The 23,399-nt window shown below is 42.1% G+C and overlaps 2 protein-coding genes across 3 annotated transcripts in view; one reads left to right on the forward strand and one right to left on the reverse strand.

Moving 5' to 3' along the window:
• Positions 1-1,453: 1,453 nt before the first annotated feature.
• On the reverse strand, positions 1,454-17,828 carry LOC107113945 (putative Dol-P-Glc:Glc(2)Man(9)GlcNAc(2)-PP-Dol alpha-1,2-glucosyltransferase). Its single transcript, XM_015415357.1, has 3 exons — positions 17,644-17,828; positions 3,810-4,004; positions 1,454-2,794 (listed from the first exon to the last, which is right to left on the reverse strand). Exons 1-3 carry the CDS (start codon positions 17,803-17,805, stop codon positions 1,739-1,741), a joined length of 1,413 nt encoding a protein of 470 aa, XP_015270843.1. The 5' UTR covers positions 17,806-17,828; the 3' UTR covers positions 1,454-1,738.
• A 7-nt stretch (positions 17,829-17,835) lies between these two features.
• Positions 17,836-23,399, forward strand: part of TPRKB (TP53RK binding protein) — an 8,054-nt gene continuing 2,490 nt past the window's right edge. Inside the window, exons 1-3 of one of the 2 annotated variants that reach the window (XM_015415358.1) lie at positions 17,836-18,151; positions 18,930-19,112; positions 22,617-22,739. In XM_015415358.1, the coding sequence (XP_015270844.1) occupies positions 18,966-19,112; positions 22,617-22,739 (270 nt within the window). In that variant the 5' untranslated portion in view covers positions 17,836-18,151; positions 18,930-18,965. The remainder of the gene's footprint in view (positions 18,152-18,929; positions 19,113-22,616; positions 22,740-23,399) is intronic. The other variant, XM_015415359.1, reaches the window with a different exon arrangement.

Raw genomic sequence — 23,399 nt, forward strand, 5'->3', positions numbered from 1 at the left:
CACTCAACTCAAATTCTGTTCATGCTATGCTGTAAGCATCATGGTTTTAAATGGGGCTTTACACCCCTCACTTTCGCTTACGGACAAACCCCAGGCAACACAGAAGATGCACAAACATATCTCCGACTTTTTTTGTACTTTAAAACAGCCATGGGGGGGGGGCTAACAAAGGCTGCGGTCACGCACACTAAATAATCCACTTTCAATGCACTTTCCAACTGGATTTAACTGTGTGAACTGGCAAAATCCAGTTGGAAAGTGAATTAAAAGTGGATTGAAAGTGAATTATTTAGTGCATGTGACCATAGTCATAATTAAGGAAGTGTTGGATGGGGTTAAAAACTACTTTTCCCCACACCAGCCAAAATCACCTCCCCCTTTCAGTTCTTTTATCCACCATCCTCCGAAGAGCTCACAACAGCACAATGGTTTTCATCTTCTTTTTTTGCCTTCACAACAACCCTGTAAAATAGGTGAAGTGGAATGACTGACACATGCACAGTGTTCCCTCTAAGCTGAGTTAGTGTGAGCTAGCTCACATTTTTTAGCCTCTGGCTCACACATTTTTGTCTTAGCTCAGGAAGGATGGCTCCAGAGCAAACTAATGTATGCAGTAGCCAAATCACCTGCTCACGACTTTAATGCCAGTAGCTCACAAAGTAGAATTTTTGCTCACAGGGCTCCATAGCTTAGAGGGAGCATTGGCTCACACACGAGGTTCATGCACGATCTTAGATCTGAGCATCAATATCTAACCACTATATTGCTTTGGCACCACCAAGGCTCCTGAATCCCCCCCGAAAGGGTTAATAGGGCAGAATTAGATCAAGGAAACCGCACAAGGGGACAAGGCTGCCCTCTCTTAACTGCATGGCCCCAATACAATTCCAGTGTTCCCGGCAGCTGCCCCCCCAAACAGACAATAACAAATGCAGAGATCTCCTGCATCATACCTCATCTGGCTTTCATTACGTCCCCTGTTGCAGTCAGACATCCAGTGTATTCTTCAAGTACTGTGCAAACTAGGTTAATTGTAAATGCCAACAATAAAAGAACTGTGGTCCTTCACCTTATAATAGCTTTCAACAAGTCGTCCAAATCCTGGTATCATTTATTCGCCTGAGGCCCAATTTTCGGCTCATTTCTGATGCAGTCATGTGTCATGATGCAACTGTATGGTTTTCATCTGACATTGCCCTATGGACAACATTTCTTATGAATGCATCCTCATGTAACTGTATCAGAGACTTAACCCATCCTGGAGAGCTTTAACTTTCAGTGGACCTCCAGGAAGTGGCAAAACTTCAGATCTTTGACATGCACACACGACATTTTCACCAAGAAAAGAAAACAAACAATGCATGAAAGTGGCAGTGTGAAAAACATATTAAAAACTAACCAACTGGCCTGATAAGCTACAATTCCTCTTTTCACCTCCTCTTGAGAACAGGGGAGCACATACATACAGGCATACTGAAGACATCCCGCAGCCAGGCCTTTGGTACCAAAAGTAGTATGACTGAAAGAAATCCAGACTTTCCCTGATGTCACATTTATTGAAGTCCAGGTATTAACCTTATGAAATTGGTCCAGGATCAGCAAACACAGCACATCAGACGTCACACGTTCCCTTTCCGTTATAAAACAACCAGCACGTTTTGTTTCCCTTGATAGGGTCTCTAAACAATTTGCAGTAGCAGGAAAGTCCTAGAAATTTGGTCTTCTTTAAGGTGCAAAATTACCACATAAACCTCTGGAGTTCCTCATTATTTTGCCACTGAAATGTTTTGTTCAAGAAGAAATGAAAAGTCACTGCATTTATCAAGAGATAAAAAGCCAACTCAAGGAGAAGTTTCAAAAGTGATGGCATGGGAATGTGCAACTTGTACATAACATACGGCAAAATGAAGTAACGAAATTCTAGAAGCTTCTGGGGAACTGTGGCTGTGAGCAAACATACAAAATAGACCATTTTCCAAAAAACATTCTTTGATGTTAACATGTCTGTAAAACTCCAGCCAGCAAATATATAGACTGGAACTAACACATACTTCACAAGCTCATGCCGTTGATAAAGTTTTCTCCATATGTAAAATGGATAATGCCTGTTATCTGCAAGCAAATACTTATGAACATACGTAAACTTCCAGACCAGGAATAATGAGATGATGGCAAGGATACTGTATTGCAACAAGTGTCTCTTCACGGAATGAAGAAAACTGATAATTTTGCTCGGGGTCATTAAGTAAGGAAAGGAAAAAAAGAGAGTAAAAGAGAAGAAATAGAAGATCTGAGGGAAATGCAGACAAGCTTCATGACTGCTCCGGTCACCCACAACTATGCCCCCATTGATGAAAATAAAAGCAAAGAAGACCACCACCATGCCAATATATGGCCAAGTCAAAAGAATGAGAGTGGTTATGTTTTTAAGGGATGTAACATATTCAAGGAGGAACCTGAAGATGCTGATTAGTTCTGAAAATGATCCCTTTGGGGGCAAGCTCTTTTGCTCTTTTCTTTTCAGCAGTTCCACCTTCCAGGCTTCGCTCAGCTTATCTGCAACAACACTTCCACCACAGAACACAGTCCATATGATGTTGGTCTGACGAAACATGAAACCGCAAAATCCAAGAAGAGCTGAAGTTTTATGATTACCATAAAGGCACATTAAATAGGCAAAAAGAGTAAAAAATGTGGAACCTGTGTCGGTATAATAAAGGAAAGTAAAAAAATAAAGCACTGGAAATATTGTTAGTGTCAAGGTTGAGACAATTCTCTGGAATCCAGAAACAGCCTAGAGAGGGAGAGAGAAAATGAAAGAAAAAAACAAGGTTAGTATTATTGCTTCAATTAAATATTAAAAGCAAAATGGGCAATATATGTATTGGGGAGCTCTGTCCACCCCCAACTTATCCTGACTGGAACCGGGAAAGCTGTGGATAGCATCTGATGGCACTAGGGTTCCCAAGTACTTACCGCGATCCGGCAGGGGACACATGCTCCCCCAGCTGGACCATTCCTCCCTGTAATGCACCATGCCATCGCCAGGAAGTGATGCTGGGCGACGCTCTGGCAATGGGGCTGAAAACTCGATGGTAATGTCTGTCTGCTGGAACCCCCTTCTCCTTCCCAACTCAAGGTCAGTGAGCCAGACACCCATGTTGGTGGTGTAACTGTGGAAGGCAGAGAGACCGTCTTGGGGGTGGGGGAGCCTCACAATATGCAAGGAACGTCTACTGCCCAAACTCCACTGAACTGAAAAGGGAATTTGTGAACAACCATTCCTAATGACTTGTGGCCAAAGAACCTCATTCTTAGAATTCCCCACTTCAACACACAATATTTCTGACCAAATGATGCATAAAGGTGAAATACAATGTGGACCTGAGCTTTTCTTTGCACCCAAAAGACTGTAAAAGTAAAGTAGTCTAAAACAGAATGTTAAATCTCTTGACTGTTACAATACTAATAACAGGAGTCCAACGTCACTAGTACAGGTGCAGTGTTACACACCTGCATAAGTCTCTGTTTACCACGTGACTTTGCTTCTACTGAACATAGTTTTACTTATTTGGACCCCTTCAATTGAACCCAAATTTCTCCATCACACATGTGCAAAAGACTCCTTTCAACTTTCAGGAAAAACAGGAAGAAAGCAGCATAATCCAGGATGCTAGGACTATTCAGATGTTATTACAGACTCAGAACAGAATACAGCCTCCTCATATTATGTCAAATTTTGACATGTTAATGGGGCTACTGTGTACAGGAAAAATTCTATTTTAAGGATAATAATATTTGCACAGTACCTTTTTCTGGTGTATCCGGGAAAAAAGCAAATATAGTAAATAGAAGTTCCCAACGCTGAAAAGGAGATTAATGAATCTGAGCATCCCAGTAGAGCAAATTATGCTTCCAGACCATCCAAAGAGCCAGGCTGCGGGTTTCACGACTCCAACGGACACCAAATATAAACCAGGCAATGTAGTAATCATAGGGTCCCACTATTTAAAAAATGAAAAATAAGACAATGCAATTAAAATACACTATATATTAGACTTTTATTGTGTGTGTGTGTGTGTGTGTGTGTTTATAAGGGTTCATCTCCCCTGTACAACAAACGTAAGTATTGTAGGTATATGTGGAACTTACAGTGCAGTCCTAAGGAGAGCTGCATCCTTCTAAGCCCACTGATGTCAATGAGTTTAGAAGGGTATAAACCCTGTTTAGGATTGCACTGTCAGCCATCTTGCTACACGACTGGTATGCAGATAGCTGCTTGCATGTTGCAGAAGAAGAATCACAGAGGAAGCACATGTCTCCTCCTGCCCCTACTTGCTTGCAAAATATGAACCTGCCAAAAGGCACCTTTTTAAAACGTTCATTTTGATTCACTTTATAATTTTGTTAGATCTGTTATGCAGGGAACAGGAAGTGAATCTTAACACCTTCATCAGTACCATATATAGATTTAGGAAGGGAAACTTAAGTGAATATATCATTTTATTTATGTATTTAGTACATTTTTATCTCACCTTTCCTGACAGGAGCTCAGGATGGCATATGATGTTCTTCCCTTCTCCTTGTTATCCTCACAACAAGCTTGTGAGATAGATTAAGCTGGGAAAAGGCAACTGGTCCAAGGTCCCCCATTAGCTCCATGAACCCAGAGGGGGGGGCTTCCCAAATCATAGTCCAACACTCCAACCACTACACCACACTCGGTCTCATTACAAAGTCTCATGCCATGCTACAAAGAAGGCGATATGTCCTAAAATGATAGCATGCGAGTAAAACATTCAATTGCTTTTTAGTCACTGCAAACCCTTTCCTCCAACTTGGTTTGTATCAATGGATCACTACAAAGATCACTTTAAACTGTTCATAGTATTGGACACACTACACAGGATACTGCCTTTGTTCCTTTTGCTTAAGGGCTGTGAAGCAATTTCATACCATAAAATAGTTTGTCCTGTAACTTAAAACTTGCAGATCACAGCTTGGATTCAAAGTGCCACACTCAAGAGGTTAAGACTTTGGGCTCTTCTCATTTGAACAAAAGATCCGTGTACCATAAGGCAAATGGAAGGGAGTTTCCAAACAGATGTAATGAGTATCAGCTGCTGTTCGGAAAAATCAAAGTTTCCTTGGTCTGCAGAGCTAATACTGTTCTTCAAATTCAGGCCAATTTTTTAAAAATGCCAATTAACCTTTCAACTTGCTTCAGCAAATATATCTGCTCTTATAACAGTTTATTCCTTCCGGTATCCTGCCTCCTCCATTGCTCATCAACCTCTCTCTCTCTCTTTTTTTTGTTCCACCCCCATGCAATTATTTCAGACATCCTTAAAAAGGGGAAATCATTGCAGGACATCTCCATTCCACCCACCCCCCTTCAGTAACTGACATACTGTTATTGTTGTGGTACTAGGTTGCCATTCTTTTGACTGTACAAAAAACAAGCCCTCACCTGGATAAGCCCAGGCAAGCCCGATCTTGGAAACTAGGCAGGGCCGACCCTGACAAGTATTTGGATGGGAGACCTCCAAAGAATACCAGGGCCAGGAGGCAGAGGCAGGCTATCAAGCCACTTTTCTGAATGTCCTCTGTGCCCCAATAGGAGTCTCCAAAGGTTGCCATGACTTCCAGGCATGGGCATGCACACATGCACAGACAAAAATGCAAAAATACCACCAAAAAATCTTGAACAAACCACTAATGATTTGGTGGCTCTGTTTTATTCTGTTCTATTTGTTCTTTCAGCTGCTTTTAATACAAATGACCATCAGATTTTTCACTTCTCCAGTCTAAATTTTAGGGATTTTTTCTCTCTGTCTCCCTCCCTCCATCTTTTTCAATTACCTTATTCAATTTTTTTGCCAGTTCTTTTCCTCTGCTTCCTTCGTCTTGGTGGTCCTTAGCTTTTTTTCTCTCTGCACTGTTGCTGGGATCAGATAATCCTATGCCTAATCATACCTTTCCACATACTGGAAGTAACAGTCTCATTCCAAGATTTCCATGCTTGGCCTAATGTTTGAATAGCATACTCAAATATAAAGTCCAATGGCATGTATCCAGTCATACAGTTTCAAAGACTTAGTGGCACTTAAAGTCTTCATAAGACTGAGCAGCAACTTCTGCTGACCCCCAGGAATAAAATTTCAGTGGGCTCAGTGAACTGTTGTGAGAATCAGGGTAAGTTCCACTCTACAGAGTCTTCTTAATTCCACACAATGCCAGTCTCTGCATTGGCTTCCTTTCTGCATCAACTTCAGGTTCCTAGATGCTACCAATTACAACTTGACCCTATGTATGCTTAATAGGTATTATTCCCAAATAAATATGCATAGGATTTAATTGAATTATATTTGTCTTAATGTGAGCAAAGAGATGGGCGAGTTTTAAATAATTAAGAACAAATACTATATGCTTCAAAACAACTTCAGTAAAGACACTAAAGAAATAGCCCCAATATAGAGGCTACTTGGAGAACACATATTCCAAAATAGGGCTGTCAGGCTCTCTGGTAGAAGGGTTAGGATGGGGATACAGGGGGGCCATGATACCATGTACATCTTTACATCACTTCCAGTGAAAACCCAGAAGTGACATAGGGTAGTGAGCTCTAGGAATTGCCTGAAACTCTATGGTTTTCGCTGAAAGTGACGTACCAGCACATGCAATGCTGTTGTGTTTTTAATATTTTTTTTCCTGCTGCTGCTGCTCCAATGGGACCTCAGGGTGGGGGTGAGTGCCCCCAATGTGCGGATTTAGATATCCGCTTGGAGGGGGCATGTTGGGAATTTTATATATATATATATATATATATATATATATCAGCAGCTGCCTCAAAATGAGCAACATGAGATTTAAACACTTATGTGGAATAACATCGAAGCACTTTATTTGAAATCTGCCGCCAGTACTTTGTAACATTTGTAATGCATTAGTTTAATTGTTGTGTTTTAATTCTGTACTATTTATGCTTTTATTTTGTATTGTTGTTGGAAGCCGCCCTGAGCCTGCTTTGCGGGGAGGGCGGGGTATAAATTTGATTATAAATAAATAAATACCAAAAAAGGTAACTGCTGTTTGGTTCAGATCTGTAGACTAGTTTTAATTCTAATCTATGTATTCTTTTTTAAAGAGACCCATTTTATCTTTTTATTATTTATGAGTGCACATTCACAAAATGGTACAGGGAGACTAGCATTCTGGCTCTCTGTATATTTACTTGGAAGTAAACTCCACTACCTTCAGTGGCATGCACTTCCACGTTGTGCGTTGGAGTACATTTTTAATGTGGTTTTTCCGTTCTCTCTCTGGGTGTGAGAGTGACTGCAGTCCTTCTAGACTGGTAGTGAGTTTTTTGGGCAGGGGGAGTGGAGTTGGCAGGGAGATCTGCAGGCATCACTGGCTTTCAGAAGGCCAGCAATAGCCAGAGGTCATCAAGCTGGCCAGCTAGAGGAGCAGGAGTGGGGTGCATGCATGCTCTGATGAGGAGTAAGTTGGTTGAACATTTGGATATTCAAGTGCCAGATAACAAAGCTTTCACTGCATTTATAAATACTAAACATGAGTTTGAGTTTTATGTTTTGTTTAGTGTTAACCGATATAAGAATCCTGCACTTTATATTGGGGAGTAGGAAACTTGTGTGCAGGGACTTTGGAAAGGAGTCCTATTACCTATAGTAAGCATACAATGGGGTCCCACTTCAAAAACTATGAGAGTCACTAATCCATACAGTTTGTATTTTCTCACCATTTAAACCTTGAGAGCATAAACTGCTGAGGTCTCATTAGCATGGGTTTTATTACCATTGAAGCAGCTGCAACCCAAGAGGAGAAGGAAATGTGGGGCAGGGTCTGGGTAAGAAACTGGACTCTAGAGTCCCATACACAAGTTATGAAGCACGTGCAGTCTGTGTACAGCATGTGTGTGAATTTTCTTTATATGTACACGAAAGGAGCAATTCTTACATTGCACTGAATTCATATATGGCTGAATGTGCAATTTAAACCCCACTTTTACCCAGGTGATGGTTTTAGCCTGCTCACATATTACACTGAATGAACATACATCTGTTTCCAAAAAAGAGCAGATGGGCCTTCACTTTAAAAATAAAACCTGGAAAAATAATGCATATGTTCAAGCTGCATATGCACTGAAGGTAACCTAAGTATTCCAATCAATCAATCCAAAGCCTTTTATTGGCATATAAATAAAGATACAGTAATCTAAATACAAAATCATGCAGAGTAAAATTAAAATTGCACAGTAACATCACAGAGTAACATCATAATAAAACCTAATTCATAATATCACTTATCAGGCCAAAGGACCATGGCACTGCAGAGAAACTTTGCTACTATTTCAGTTATTTCTGTATCTGGATTATCGAGCAAGAAAAGGAGTTTAAAATCATCAGGGGTCTCTAAAAATTGACCTAATATGGGATATTAACCTAAGTATTACTCAAGTACAAAGAAGAATGAAGTGTTAATTACAAACACAGACTGGTTCCTTCTTCCAAATGTCTGGACAGGATGTACACTTGTCCACCAATAGGATCGCCAACCTCCAGGTGATACCTGGAGATCTCTTACTATTACAGTTGATCTCCAGGAGACAAGCATCAGTTCCCCCAGAGAAGGGTTTTCGGTGACTTGCGAACGAACACACTCCATCGCACTCCGATGGGTGCAATTCAGATCGAGGCCGCAGGGAGGGGGTTTGGAAGCCTTTGATCCCCCCCTGAAACTCTTGTAGGGAGCTTCTACCCTGGAACTCTGGAGAAGCCGCTCCCGAAGCCGCGGCTGAAGGATTGAGGCTCTTTTTTGCTCCTTAAGGTCCCGCTGCCCCGAGGCCAGCAACGGCAACCAGAGACGTTACCAGACCAGAGCGTGTAAGGACTTAAGCAAAAGGACTCTCCCTACGGGATGACACCCAGCGAAAAAAGATAGTGAGTCAACAAGTTTCAAAAGAAAGACAAAAGTAAAGAGGGTGGAGGAACTGACAGTGACACGGCAAAGCCCCATAGAGAAAGGGGGGGGGAACTCTTGGGAGGAAGAACCCTACCCTATAGTGCAAAAAGCAGCGAAATGGGAAGCAAGCCGACAATACGCTGTTTGAAACCCACCCAACCCAAGTGGATCGCAGCGGGGCTCGTTATTCAGTTCAGAGAAAAACCTTAGAACTTTTAAGAACTTTTACCTTAATGTAAACAATGTCACAGCATGGGGGGAAAATGGCGTCCAGAGGCAGAGGCACCACAGGGAGCGCCAGCACAGCATCACCAGTCACAAGACTGGAAACTACCACTGATTTAGCTGGTACGATTTCTGAAGCCTTGCACCCCCAGCTGGATCAGCTAACGAATCTCAATAAGAAATTTGATAATGTACAGAAGGAGTTGAAGGAGACCAAAGACAAATCAGAGAAGACGGTCAAAAAAGCTAAAGAAGGTTGAAACGAAGACCAAAGAGATGGATCAAAGAATGGATATCGCTGATAAAGAAAGAGCTTCTGAAAAACAACAATTACTACAAGAAAGATCCCTATGTGTTTTAAAATTTCAAGGGGTACCGGAAAAAAAGATGAAAATTTAAGAGAAATCCTAAGTGAACCATTGGCCCCCTTGATCAACAGCAAACCTGAAATATTGCAAGCGGACACAGACATGATTTATAGAACTTATTCAGAGTTTGTGGGGAAAAATAATCTTCCAGGGGAAATATTTGTTAAATTTGCCAAAAGTTCAACAAGATACTTGATACTTAAAGTTTCTACTGCCACAACATTAAAAATCCAAGAGGAAGAGATAAAAATACTGAAAGATGTTCCATTTGAAATACGTAAGAAGAGGAAGCAATACAGAAATATTACAACTTTCCTTCAAAAGAACAATGTCCAATACCGATGGATTTTACCAGAAGGCCTTATATTCAACTACAAGGAGAAGAAGGGAAAGGTAAAAAAGAGAAGTAGTAGAGGAAAAGAAAGCGACAGAAGAAAACCAAGTGGCCAAGTGCAAAGTGATGCACATTGGAGCAAAAAATTCTAACTATAAATACACGTTGATGGGGTCTGAACTGGCAGAGACTGACCAAGAGAAAGATCTTGGAGTCATAGTAGATAACTCAATGAAAATGTCAAGACAGTGTGTGACTGCAATAAAAAAGGCAAATGCTGGGGTTTATTAGGAAGGGAACTGAAAACAAAGCCAGTATCATAATGCCCCTGTATAAATTAATGGTATGTCCTCATTTGGAGTACTGTGTACAGTTCTGGTCACCACACCTCAAAAAGGATATTATAGCATTGGAAAAAGTGCAGAAAAGGGCAACTCGAATTATAAAAGGGTTGGAACACTTTCCCTATGAAAAAAGGTTAAAGCGCTTGGGGCTCTTTAGCTTGGAGAAATGATGGCTTAGGGGTGACATGATCGAGGTTTATAAGATTATGCATGGGATAAAGCAGGTCAAGAAAGAAGTACTTTTCTCCCATTTCTCACAATACAAGAACTCATGGACACTCCATGAAATTGCTGAGCGGTCGGGTTAGAACAGATAAAAGGAAGTACTTCTTCACCCAAAGAGTGATTAACACATGGAATTCACTGCCACAGGAGGTGGCGGTGGCTACAAGAATGGACAGCTTCAAGAGGGAACTGAATAAACATATGGAGCAGAGGTTCATTCGTGGCTATTAGCCACAAGGTATAGATAGGAACTCACAGGCTGGGGCAGGTGATGCAATGTATTCTTGGTGCTTGGGGGGGGCAATACTGAGAGGGCTTCTAGTGTCCTGGCCCCACTGATGGACCTCCTGATGGCACCTGGTATTTTTGGCCACTGTGTGACAGAGTGTTGGACTAAATGGGCCATTGGCCTGATCCAACATTGGCTTCTCTTATGTTCTTAAAACAGCGATCATCAGGCATCAGCCACTGACGGCTCCTCATCTACTTCGGTGTCCCTGGGTGAAATCTTTGACTCTGACTTTGATTCTGATTTGGGAGATTCTGCACCCAGATCTTATAAAGCTAAAATCCCCTAGCTAAAGAAGAAGAAGCGCAAAGACAAGAAGACATCCAAATGAAGATCTGAGATTTTTCTATGTCAGAATTTAAAGCTGAAGAATTTTCCTTAGTTGACATATGGAGGACAAAAAACATAGAAGAAAAAGATTTTACTTTTTTTTCAGCCCGACACAAAACGTGGTCCAGGATTGATATGGCTTGGATATCAACCTCACTTATAAAAAACATAGAAGAAATAGAAATCTTACCTTCAACCTTTGCGGACCATAACCCAATTATGTTAGCCCTAAAAAGCGCCGATAGAAAACCTAGGTGGACAATGAGCTTAGACATCTTAAAAGATAAAGAGATAATGGATAAAACTAAAAATGTAATAAAAGAGTTTTTCAAGATAAATACTTCTAAGGATACTCCTATAGAAGTAATATGGGATGCCTTTAAGGCTTATATAAGAGGTTGGTGGATTAATCAGAGTGTGTGGAAAAAGAAACAATATAACAGAAAATATGACATATTGAAATTAAAAATACAAGAGGAAGAGAATAAGATAAAAAATAAAAAAGGGGCTCAAAGAATATTAGGACCAAACTAAACAAGCTGCAACACCAACTTAACCTACTCTTAACTCAAGAGGTAGCACAAAAAATAGAAGCCTCTAAATTGTATTACTTTGAGAATGCTAATAAGCCCACGAGGTGGTTGGCATATAAATTGAGAAAAGACGAAGAGAAAAGAGTAATTAAAACACTAATAAATGAAAAAGGAGAAGTGAAGTCATCTCAACAGGATATAAAAGAAATAGTGGAGAATTTCTATAGACGTCTGTATCAAAAAGCGGATATAGTAGATAAGGATGTAAAAGACTATTTAGAGAAATGGGAAAAGGGCAAATTTAATAAAGAACAAATAGCAATATTAAATGACCCAATTACACCTTTTGAAATAGTAGATGCAATACAAAATGGGGAAAAAAGAAAATCTCCGGGATTAGATGGTATCCCCACAGAGTTCTATCAGATATTTGAAGAGCAGATCTCAGAACCATTTAAAGAGCTAATACAAAACATTCCCAAATCAAATAAAATGCCCACCTCATGGAACGAAGCTATAACCACCCTGATACACAAACCCAATTCGAAAGAAAACGATATAAAAAATTATAGACCCATTTCCTTACTAAATACAGACTATAAATTATTTGCAAAAATTTTAGCTAACAGACTGAAAAAGGTGTTAATTGACATAATACACAAAGACCAATCAGGATTCTTACCTAGACGAAGAATGCAAAATAATATTAGAATGATAGTTAATGTATTAGAGTATTATGAACTCCATCCGGGGAAACCAATAATATTGTCGCTATTAGATGCAGAAAAAGCGTTCGATAATATTAATTGGAATTATATGGTAGAAAAGTTTAAGGTCTGGGAGTGCGGAAACAATTTTCTTGCAATGTTAATGACTATATATAATACCCAAAATGCCAAAATCTTGATAAATGGGGAACACACTCAGAACATACCCATTCAAAAAGGTATTAGACAAGGTTGCCCACTATCCCCCCATTTTTCATTTTTACGATTGAGTCGCTAGCTGATAGGATAAGGAATAATGAAATGATTAAAGGTTTGAAGGTAAGAGGCGAAAGTTTTAAATTGCAAGCTTTTGCGGATGACCTAATTGTTATACTAGAAGAGCCAGAAAACCACCGGCGTAATCTGCAGGGGGGCTGAGGGTCTTCCGCCCCCCCCGAACGTATTGAGCCTCCCCCGGCCTTTCTACCCCCCCCGTCCCCCCACCACCCTATTTTGAAAGTGGAGTGTTCCCCCCCCTTCCGCTTTCCGTGACTTCTGCCGGACTGGGTGGGAGGGAACAAGTCAGGGCGGTAGGGGCTTGCTTCCTTCTGGAAGCTAAACTCCACCCCCAACTCCCAGTGCGGCCAGGGCCTCTCCCTCACTAACGCATTTCTGCTGAGTCCTGCCTGCTCCTTTCGCCTTGCCCTCCTCCACTTTCACAAGCTCTCACTGGTTCTCCTCCTCCTCCTGGGAACATAAACAATCAACAAGACTAAATCAACACAATCGGTAATTTTTCTTCCCCAAGGCTATTCCCAGCGAGGGACCTCTTTTTCGCGCTCTCTTGTGATGCTGCAGAATCTGCCCGGTGTCATTCGCCTGCTTGCCAGCAGCCAGCCAGCTGCCCTCCCCCGCCCAGGCCCAGACGCAGATTGCTTCCCGAAACGAGCTGTCTAACGGTGATAAGCATCCGAGGGTTGGGACCTTATTCTTGATTAACAAAAGTGTCAGGCTGCAATCCCGAACACACACCCCTTCCCCCTGATCTTTGCTGTTGTTCGTGGGAATAAGAGAGAGAGAAGGTGGGGAAGTGAGGGGGGGAGATGGAATGCGTTCGGCGAATTGATTGATCAAGCAAGGCTATATAGTCATTCACGATGCTGCCTGCAGAGCTTCGATTCTCTCCACATATATCCCCCCCCCATCATGAATAAATGGTATGTTCCTCAGACTGGACTCCGTTCAGCCTGAAGAGGAGCTGGAGTAGGCTGCACGTGGAGAGTGGCTTGGCTTCCCTGCTTTTCCCTGTGCGCAGGCAGCACAGAAAGAGCAAGGTAGTAGGAAGTGTGCTTGCACTTTGTCTGGATGTATGTGGGTCTTTAAAAGTGCTGCTGGCAGTATTCATAGGACATTTCCAGTCATTCAGTTTTGCCATTCAAGAGTGAACTCGTTTTCAGTCCCTTCTACAACTTTCTCAATGCATCTCTCCAAGTGGCACAGACTGCAGAAGCATCCTGGGTGTAGGACCCCTATCTGTCTGTGTGATACTTTCAAGAAGATGAGTTAATGATTACGGAGATTTTATTTTGGGGCTCTGCTACTTGCAGATTTTCAGCATTCCTTTCATTCTGGGAATCTGGAATGAACTTCAGCTCCAAGTTTGGACTGTGTACAAAGAGGCTAATGAAAATGGATTTTAGGGTGTGTGTTTGTTAAAGAGGGGAGTTCTTCCTTTGGAGTGCAGAGACAAATCAAATGGGGGCATATAAAGTGACATTCCGCCAGAGGAGTCCGTGCTCCAGAAGCACGTTTTTGCAGAGTGGTGTTGCCACAAAGCTGTGGATCTGTGATTTTTGCAGTTCAAGCAGTTGGCATGGACATGTTATGTGTTTTGATGGTGTGTTTGGAGTGACCCAGTACAAAAACCTTGAGGATCCATGGGGATCTGTGCTTCAGAAACATGTTTTGGCTTCATGGTGTTTTGCACTTTCGTGGTACCACGGATTTGTGGAGGCATGCTTTTTGTAGTGGTGCCTATAGTCTAAGACATGGTGTACAGTATGATGTTGGTTTCATTTCGTTTCAGTGTAAAAATCATATGAAATCATGAGGATTCATGCTTTGGAATCATGTTTTCACATGTTTGTGGTGCCACAAATCTGTGGATTTATGATTTTTGTGGTGCCTTCTATAGACCTGCACATGGCCCACAGTATTATTGTGGTTTTATTTCATTTCAATGTAAAAATCATATGAATTCATGAGGATCCATGTAGATCCGACTTTTACCCAGACCCCTTCTTACTGGTGCAAGAAAGCACAAAAGAGCCCTCAGTGGTGATATGATATGATAATGGCAGAAGTTCACCAGCTTTGAGTTGGGAATACCTTGGAGATTTTTTTGGGGTGGAGCCTGAGTGGTGGGTGTCGCCTTCTGACACATTTCCGGTGATGACAGAGGGGTGTGGCCTTCTGACACACTTCCGGTGATGTCAGGGGGTGTGACATATGCTAATGAGTTATGCTAATAAGCTCCTGCACCTCTTTTTCTATGAAAAGACCCCTGCCCGGGGGCAACTGGTTCCAGCCACCCTTGCTCCTAGCACAGCAATGCCTCTGGCCCAGCCCCAGCCCCCCCCGGGAAATTGGAAAGTCTACACCCCTGCAGAAAACTCTTTGAAGTATTTATTAGAAGAGATCCAGGACTTTGGGAAATTGGCAGGCTTTAGAATAAATGTTCAAAAGACAAAAAATTTAGTAAAAAACTGTCCACAAGAAACGATACAAAAAATAAAAGAGATATCAAAAATGGAAATAGTAGATAAAGCAAAATATTTAGGAATATGGATCTCAAATAAAACATCGACGCTATATGAAGATAATTACCTACAGCTCTTAAAAGATATAAAAGGGGACTTACAAAATTGGGGTTAAAAACATCTTTCATTAATGGGAAGGATTGCGACAGTTAAAATGAATATCTTACCAAGATTCCTTTTTCTGGCACAGAATTTGCCAATACTTAAAAATTACAAGTATTTCAAGGACTGGGAGAAAATTATAAACAATTTCATTTGGGAGTCTAAAAAACCGAGAATAAAAACTAAATACCTTCAGGACAACAAAAAAAGAGGAGGATTAGCATTGCCTAATTGGCAATTCTATTATTTTGCAGCAGCAATGGTATGGGTTAAGGAATGAGCAAAGTTAGATGACCCTAGAACATTAGCGTTAGAAGGGTCAGACTTGGTAATGGGATGGCACGCATACCTATGGTACGGAAAGGATAAAATACACTCTAATTTCCATACGCACATAATCAGAGGCTCTCTCATCAAAGTGTGGAATTTTATAAAGCATAAAACCTATACTAAGATACCACTGTGGATCTCTCCAATAGAAGCATTTGCTAAACCCTCACTAAAAGTAGGGGAAATTAATGAAAACTATGGTAACTTATTAAATAAGCAGGCCGAACTGTTGTCGGATGAGATCTTAGAGAAACATAATATAAAACTATCCTGGTGGGAAAAAAATATATTAAAATCACGGTATATGGAAGATAAAAAATAGGATTTTATACCAGCTTAAATGAACTTGACAAAATCTGGCTATCCTCCAGTGATAAACTTATACAGAAACTCTACACCATAATGGTAGAGGATTACTTACAAGAAGAAATTATAAAGTCACCGAGGTTAGCTTGGATAAAAGAGATTGGATATCCGATAGAGGCAGAACAGTGGTCTAAAACTTGGAATTCTTTGGAATTTATGAGAGCTACCACATATAAGGAGAACATATATAAAATGTTCTATAGGTGGCATTGGACCCCTGCTAAGGTAGCAAAATGCTTTCCAAAGGCGTCCAACATATGTTGGAGATGTGGAAAAATGTAGAAACGTACCTCCACATTTGGTGGAGATGTGACAGAATTCAGAAATTCTGGGGGAAATTGCTAAAATATTTCTAGAAGTCTTAAAAGTTAATATTCCATTAAAACCAGAAATATGGTTGCTAAACATGATTCCGGACAAAATAAAAAATTATACATAAATGATTACATATTTTCTAACTGCAGCCAGAATATTGATAGCAAGGCGTTGGAAATAAAAAAAATATACCTACGATAAGAGAACTTCAAAATAAGATATTAGAGATAGCTGAAATGGATAAATTGTCTATTAGGTTACAGAATAAGCCTGAGGAAGTCTTTTGGAAGAGATGGGAAAGAATATATGACTGGCTGAAAATGAAGAAGAGATATTAGGAATGGGATATGCTAGTTAAAAATAATAATTGTTAATTTAGAAAGATAAACTTGGCATGTGGACATACAGGAATTTTAAATGGATTTGTTTGAACGAATTTATGATTTGTGGAAACTGAAAATAAAATGTTAAAAAAAAAGAATTTAAAGAATTGATATTATTGCCCATATGTCCATAAAATTAAGATTTTTTTGTCCTTTCTATTTGAATACTTATTACCTAGAAACTAAATGGTATATTGTAAACATGGACATGTAGGAGAAACATCCAGAGCGCAAGATAGATCATTACTGTACCTTGCTACTCTGAATTTGTAGTGTATAGATTTGTAGTTTATAGTGAAATCATCTATGGGATCATCTATAAATAATTTTTTAAAAGTTCCCCTGGAGAAAATGGCTGCTTTGGAGAGTGGAGTCTATAGCATTATACCCTGCTGAGGTCCCTCCCCTTCCCAAACCCCTCCCTCCTCCAGGCTCTACCCTCAAAATCTCCAGGTATTCCCCAGCCCAGAGTTGGCAACCCTACAGTAACGTATGTACAATGTAGATCCCTCAAAAAAGAGGAACTTGAAAGCATATTGGTACAGGCGTGGGGGAGACTCCTATATCTATAGGAGCCTATAAGATGTTTGCCTTGTGTCCAATGTTCCCTCTAAGCTATGGAGTCTTGTGAGCAAAACTTCTACTTTGTGAGCTACTGGCATTAAAGTTGTGAGCAGGTGATTTGGCTACTGCATAAATTGGTTTGCTCTGGAGCCCTCCTTCCTGAACTAAGACAAAAATGTGTGAGCCAGAGGCTCAAAAACCGTGAGCTAGCTCACACTAACTCAGCTTAGAGGAAACATTGCGTGTCCAGAAAGTTGCTGTTTTGGAGGTTCGGGGTCTCTAGAGCCATTCATCTCTCAGGCTCGGAAGCCAAGCCGTGGAGACGGAAAGGTTACTGCTCCTGAGCCTGGAACTGGCAATCCCACGCGCGTCTCCTCAAAGAGGTAAGGGGATCCCGCCACGCCGGCCCGGCCCGCCTCCCTACCTGCGTGAAGCGGCCTTCGCAATAGGCCTGCGCCTGCGGGATGTGGAAGGCTTCATCCATATAGGGGGCGCGTTGCAGGTTCAGCGCCGAGAAGAGCAGGCAGGAGACGAGGAAGGCGCAGCTGAAGGCGGCCGAGAAGAAGTAGGCCTCGGAGCGCTCCATGTTTAGGCGGCCCCTCGCCCCCCCACCAGACGCCGACCCCTGAGCTCAGGCCCACAGCCAGAACCGGCGGCGGCAGGACCAGGCGAAGAGGGAAGCGGCAGGCGCTTCGTTCCTTCCCACGTAGCGAAGTGAGCGAGCGGGAGGGACGGAAGGACGGGGCCGCGGGGAGGCGGGGAGCTGTTCGGACGGAGGAAAGAGGCTTAGCCGCGGCTGCCTCCCGAGACCGGAGTGGCTTCACTGGGCCATGGCTGGCCTGTGCCGCATGCCCCGCCTCTCTCGCAATTTAATCCGCATAAAATGTTGAAAGCTGCATTTAAGAATTTACACACCAGATGGACCCAATCTCGTGAGTGCTATGAAATGGGGGGCGGATATGTGTAGAGATAGAAAGATAGTGTAGGCGTGGATATAAAAAGGACATGCACACTATATACTCTCTGTCACTGACACAAAGCAAGTTCCAGGTGATCAGCCGTGTTGGTCTGAAGGAGTAGAACAAATTTAAGAGTCCAGTGGCACCTTGAAGACCTACAAAGGTTTATTCAAAGTATGAGCTTTCGTGTGCAAGGCACACTTTTTCAAATACATTGGGATGGCAGATGAGGTTCTAAACTTACAGACAGGGATTTAACAGCAAATGAACATGTTAAATCTCCGTCTACAAGTTTAGAACCTCATCTGCCATTCCAGTGTATTTGAAAAAGTGTGCCTTGCACACGAAAGCTCATACCTTGAATAAACCTTTGTTGTTCTTAAAGGTGCCACTGGACTCTTAAATTTGTTCAGCTGTTTCAGACCAAAACAGATGACTACCTGAATCTGTTTTCTAATTGTGGGAAGTAAACTGACACAAAACAAAAGTGCCTCACCGTTTTTAAAGCCCATACTTATGTGATGCTAGTTTGAACTTTATGCGTGGATAAATTTAGAGTCCAGTGGCACCTTTAAGACCAACAGCGGTTTGTTCAAGATACCTTGAATATGTTCTACTGCTTCAGACCAACACAGCTGACCACCTGGAATTTTCTGCATGGATGTATTGTATCCTTCACATTTTATTTATAAAAAGCTTTCAGAGTGGCTGCAATAAAGTATCCATAATAATGAGTCCCTAACTGTTCCAGGTTTGGCTAATTTCAAAGGAACCTGCCCTTTGTGACATGATGCAGTGTTTAACACATCGGCTGGAATTGTTTCCTGACTGCCTGGTTACCCTTATTCTGTTTAATGATGTGAAGAATGCTGCCGTTCTAAGGAAAAAAGCCATGGAAGGTACTATTGATGGAGCATTAATTAGTCCTGAAATGGTGAGGAAACATTCGTTTTTAATTTATTACAGTTTAATAGCATTACAAATCTTGTAAACTCTAATGACCTTGTGTGGGTTAGATTCTGGGTTTTAGGACCCAGTAGGCTGCCTTCTGCTTTCAGATAGGAACAAACTTGGGTTGGATGAAATTAAAAGTACCCTGTTGACTATGGCTAATTGGTTAATGGCTAATGGGATCAATTTCTCAGTTTCTCTGAAGGCTGTGAAGTCAGAGTGAATGACCATCTACCTCAAACTTCATGAAGGTTCTCAACTCTGTAGTAGTTTTCTTTATGACAACAAATGTTTACTTTTGTTGTATATAAACAGACGATTTTTAATGTTGGAGGTTATTCTCAAACTCTGGTTGGGGCTACTAAGCTTAATGGTAAACAAAGGAAAGTGAGCCATGTAGGCCTACAGCAGCACATTTTAATGTCTACAAAGACTGAAGATGTGCACACCAAGAGAAAGAAACACAAGCTGGCTGTACCCCAATATTCTTTTGGTGTATTATGTGGAGAGATGTCCATATTGCATTGTTTACGATATTAGGAGGTGCAGATTTGCATGCACATAGTATAGCAAAGCCTATTAAAGAAGTACACACAAACTGTGGGTAAAAAAAATAAGTTGCTTTGGTTAGGAAGACTAGCTTTATATATTAAGAACCTTAGTCCTGGAGACTTCTGTGCTGACAGCTGTTGATGGTTGGAGGACAGATTTCTCTTGAGATCTTTTCTGACGGCATAATCCATCATTTTTAATAATGGCCCCATTTCAGATGCCACAATGCGCAGTTGTCAAGCCACAATCTTCACTGCACCTCTTATACTTGTGAATTCACTCTTCCTTCTCTGGTCAGTGGTATTGATAGTTCAGTGTTATGTCCAAACCAGCTAATGGTTAGTTGTGCTACAATTAGTGGCCAGAGCTGGGTTCTAAACAAAGATTTAAAGCAAAGTGAGATACTAGCTTCAGTCTCTTCTTTAGGCATTTAATACGTGTAATAGTAAAACTAGCTACACCAATTCAGATGTGTCATTGAACTGTGCTTAAGATTACCCAGGAAGCAGAGCAGGGAGGCACATACAGGCCCAAGGAGGGAGCATGCTAGCTCATGTGATGCTCCCAAGCAGGGTTCCCTCTAAGATGAATTAGTGTGAGCTAGCCCACAGTTTTTTAGCCTCCAGCTCACAGATGTTCATCTTAGCTCAGGAAGGAGGGCTCCAGAGCAAACTAATGTATGCAGTAGCCAAATCGCTCGCTCACAACTTTAATGCCACTAGCTCACAAAGTAGAACTTTTGCTCACAAGACTCCACAGCTTAGAGGGATCATTGCTCCCAAGTGGCAAAAGTTGTTTGGTGATGAGGCAGCATGGTGTCTGCAATCTCTGTTTAAAGAAACTGTATCGGACATATCTTGCTCCCTATCCTGAATGTGCCTTGAGCTGATATAAAAATGGTCACATGGACCCATTCCACATTCACTGCATCCCATTGGTGCTTTAAAAAACAAAAACAAAAAACACCTGTTTTCTCCCCCCCCCCAATTTACACTGTCTGGGGTCAGCATCCCTGACCCCACACCTACCACCAAAAGGGAGCTGTGCCTGGCCCAATCTCCCCAGGCGGCCAGCAGCAGGAGACGCTGCTGGGGGATGAAGCAGCCACAGCAGAGCACCTGGAAGATGTGCCAGTAGCAGCAAAGGTGAGCCGGATATGGCAGCTGCCTGACCTGCCAGAAGCTGTCCAGCCCAGAGAGCAGCCACAGGAAGCACTGGGGATGCTGCTGAAGCCTGCCGCAGTAGGGAGGAGCCTGGCACCAGGCCAGTCAGCTCTCCTGAGGATAGCTGAGCAGGCCAAGCAGCCTTCCAGCACCTTGCAGCCTCACTAGAAATGTGAAGGCACAGAATGATGCATTTTGTGGTTTTAAAGCAGTAAACCTAATTTATGTTTGATAGGGCGGTAAGTATTGCATATATTTCAATTTCCCCCAGATTTCCATCTCCCCCCCCCAAAAAAAAAAAACACAGGGGGAAAAAACATTTTGTTTGGGGTTTTGTTTGTGACTTCAAAAATTCTGGAAATTTTACATCTCTAAGCCTTGGGCGGACACCCAGGAGACAGGAGCCCTGGCAGTGACAGGAGGATGTCGGAGGCACCTGACCTGACAGCAGGCTGTCCCACTGCTGATAGCCTGGTCCAGGACCCACCTCCAGGAGAGGTGGGAGAAGAAGGAGAATGTCACCTAGCTTCCTGAAGCCCACACAGGCCAGAAGCAGGGCCATTTGGGAACTGGTGGAAGGGCAGGGCGCAAGGGGTGGCCACCTTGTTGGAGGCCCAATTGGTCCTGGCCCCCATCAGGTGGTCAGGCTCCACCCCTGGGATGAGGAGATTGGAAGAGTCTGAAGCTGTTCTTCCCCCAGGGAATACTTTAAGAGGAGCCAAGAAGGAAGGGCCAGGTCACTCCCCGGACTACAAGGGAGAGGACTGTGGCAGTCATAAGAGAGGGAACAGGGTGTGAGAAAACCTTTCTCCTCCTGGTTAACTGAGAATCTTCCAAGGCCCCCACTGGCAAAAAAAGGGGATGCTAGGGGCCACCACGGCCCCAGGCTCTGTTCCTACAACAGAAGAGTCAGACATACACAAGTCTGAGTGAGAAGAAAACTTTCTGTTAGAGTGAAACTCTAAAAACTTTTCCCTGGCTTGCTCCAAGGTTTCAAAGCATCCATATTTTCCCTAGAGCAACATGTTTTGTTCTCCAGGGTCCTCCTCACCTTGCCCACACTGTAAAAGGCATCTTATTTTCTCTGCCTGATAATGATACTTTACTTTCTGCAAACCTCAGGATAGAGAGCCAGTTTGGTGTAGTGGTTAGCAGCACGGACTCTAATCTGGGAGAACAGAGTTTGATTCCCCACTCCTCCACATGCAACTGCTGGTCCGACCTTTGGTCAGTCACAGTTCTCTCAGAGCTGTTCTGGAAAGAGCAGTTCTCAAAAGCTCTCCCAGCCCCACCTAGCTCACAGGGTGTCTGTAGTGGGGAGGGAAAAGGAAAGGGAATTGTAAGCCGCTCTCCTTCGGTTAGTGAAGGGTGGGATATAAATCCAATCTCTTCTTTTCTTCATAATATATTTTTTCTTTGCTCGTACATGCATGTGTGCACATACACAGAAGCATTTATTCAGCTGAAAGAAGCAGGGCAAAAAAAAAAAATCACAAGTCTGTGTATGCCCAAATAAGATTTTTTAGGCAGAGAAGTGCCTAGGGAAAAAGCCCCAGAACAGATACCCACTTGGGCAGTTGTAATTGTTGGACTGAGCCTCAAGAGATTTGTTTGTGAATAAAACTAGCATATCTGCAAATTGTTTGGCTTGTCTCAGTATCTAAGATAGAAGCTTTGCCTTTTATGCCTTTCTAAAATACTGTTTTTCCTTATAGCATTTGTTCCATTTTGAGACCTCTAATATAAGGACGTTTTTCTGTTCTGTATGGCAGATTATCGATCCGTTTCAAATTCTCGTGGCAACCAATAAAGCTGTTCATCTTCACAAGACTGGTAAAATGAAGACAAGGACTCTTAATGCAGAAATAATATTCAACCTTTCACCTAACAATAACGTAAGAGTTAACTTGAAAGCGCATTGTGCAAGCCAAGTTGCCCTCATCAGTGCAAGAGTGCAAAATACATATTAACTGCAGACTTCCTCTTGTCCATCAGGAGGGCATCTGTCCCCTGTTGCCAGAGTGGACTAATGGTTAGCTTGTTGGAATAGAACTAGGGAGGCCTGGGTTCAGTTCCCCACCAGGCCATGGAGCTCCCTGGGAAGCCTGCGTCACAGAGTTGTTATGAGGATACATAGTAAAGAGTATAACCGTGAATCTCTGTGGAGGGATAAAAATATGTTGCATACGTCAGTAGTGTTCAGGTATTGCTGGCTATTCTTAGTTCTAAACCTACTACTGGAATGCGTATAGATGACTGCCATGTTAGTGGTGAAAATTCTGTGGAAGCACACTCCCTATATTTTAGTCAGGTGGGTAATCTTTTCCCCAGGATGGAACTCAGAAGAAATCTGTTCTGGTTTGCAGCTAAAGAAGTTCTGTTCACAGTATTAATTAGCTGACCTTCGTATCCATCATTTAGCTGCCTCTCCTCCTTGGGGCTGCTTTTCAAGTATGAAAAAACTTGAAAAAAATCAACACTGACAAAATGTTTGATCAGATAACATGTGGGAGTGAGCATACAAAATAGAGATTGCCCATGGAGCGTGGGAGAGG

The sequence above is a fragment of the Gekko japonicus genome, unplaced genomic scaffold, assembly GCF_001447785.1.
Source record: "Gekko japonicus isolate JY-2015 unplaced genomic scaffold, Gekko_japonicus_V1.1 scaffold775, whole genome shotgun sequence".
Classification (NCBI taxonomy): Eukaryota; Metazoa; Chordata; class Lepidosauria; order Squamata; family Gekkonidae; genus Gekko; species Gekko japonicus.

Excerpts from the sequence above, each read along its gene's own strand:
- LOC107113945 (XM_015415357.1), bottom strand. The coding sequence starts at position 17,805 with ATGGAGCGCTCCGAGGCCTACTTCTTCTCGGCCGCCTTCAGCTGCGCC. Across the intron at positions 4,005-17,643 it reads GCGAAGGCCGCTTCACGCAG|TGGGACCCTATGATTACTAC; the intron begins GTAGGGAGGCGG and ends TTTTTTAAATAG. Across the intron at positions 2,795-3,809 it reads CCCGGATACACCAGAAAAAG|GCTGTTTCTGGATTCCAGAG; the intron begins GTACTGTGCAAA and ends CTCCCTCTCTAG.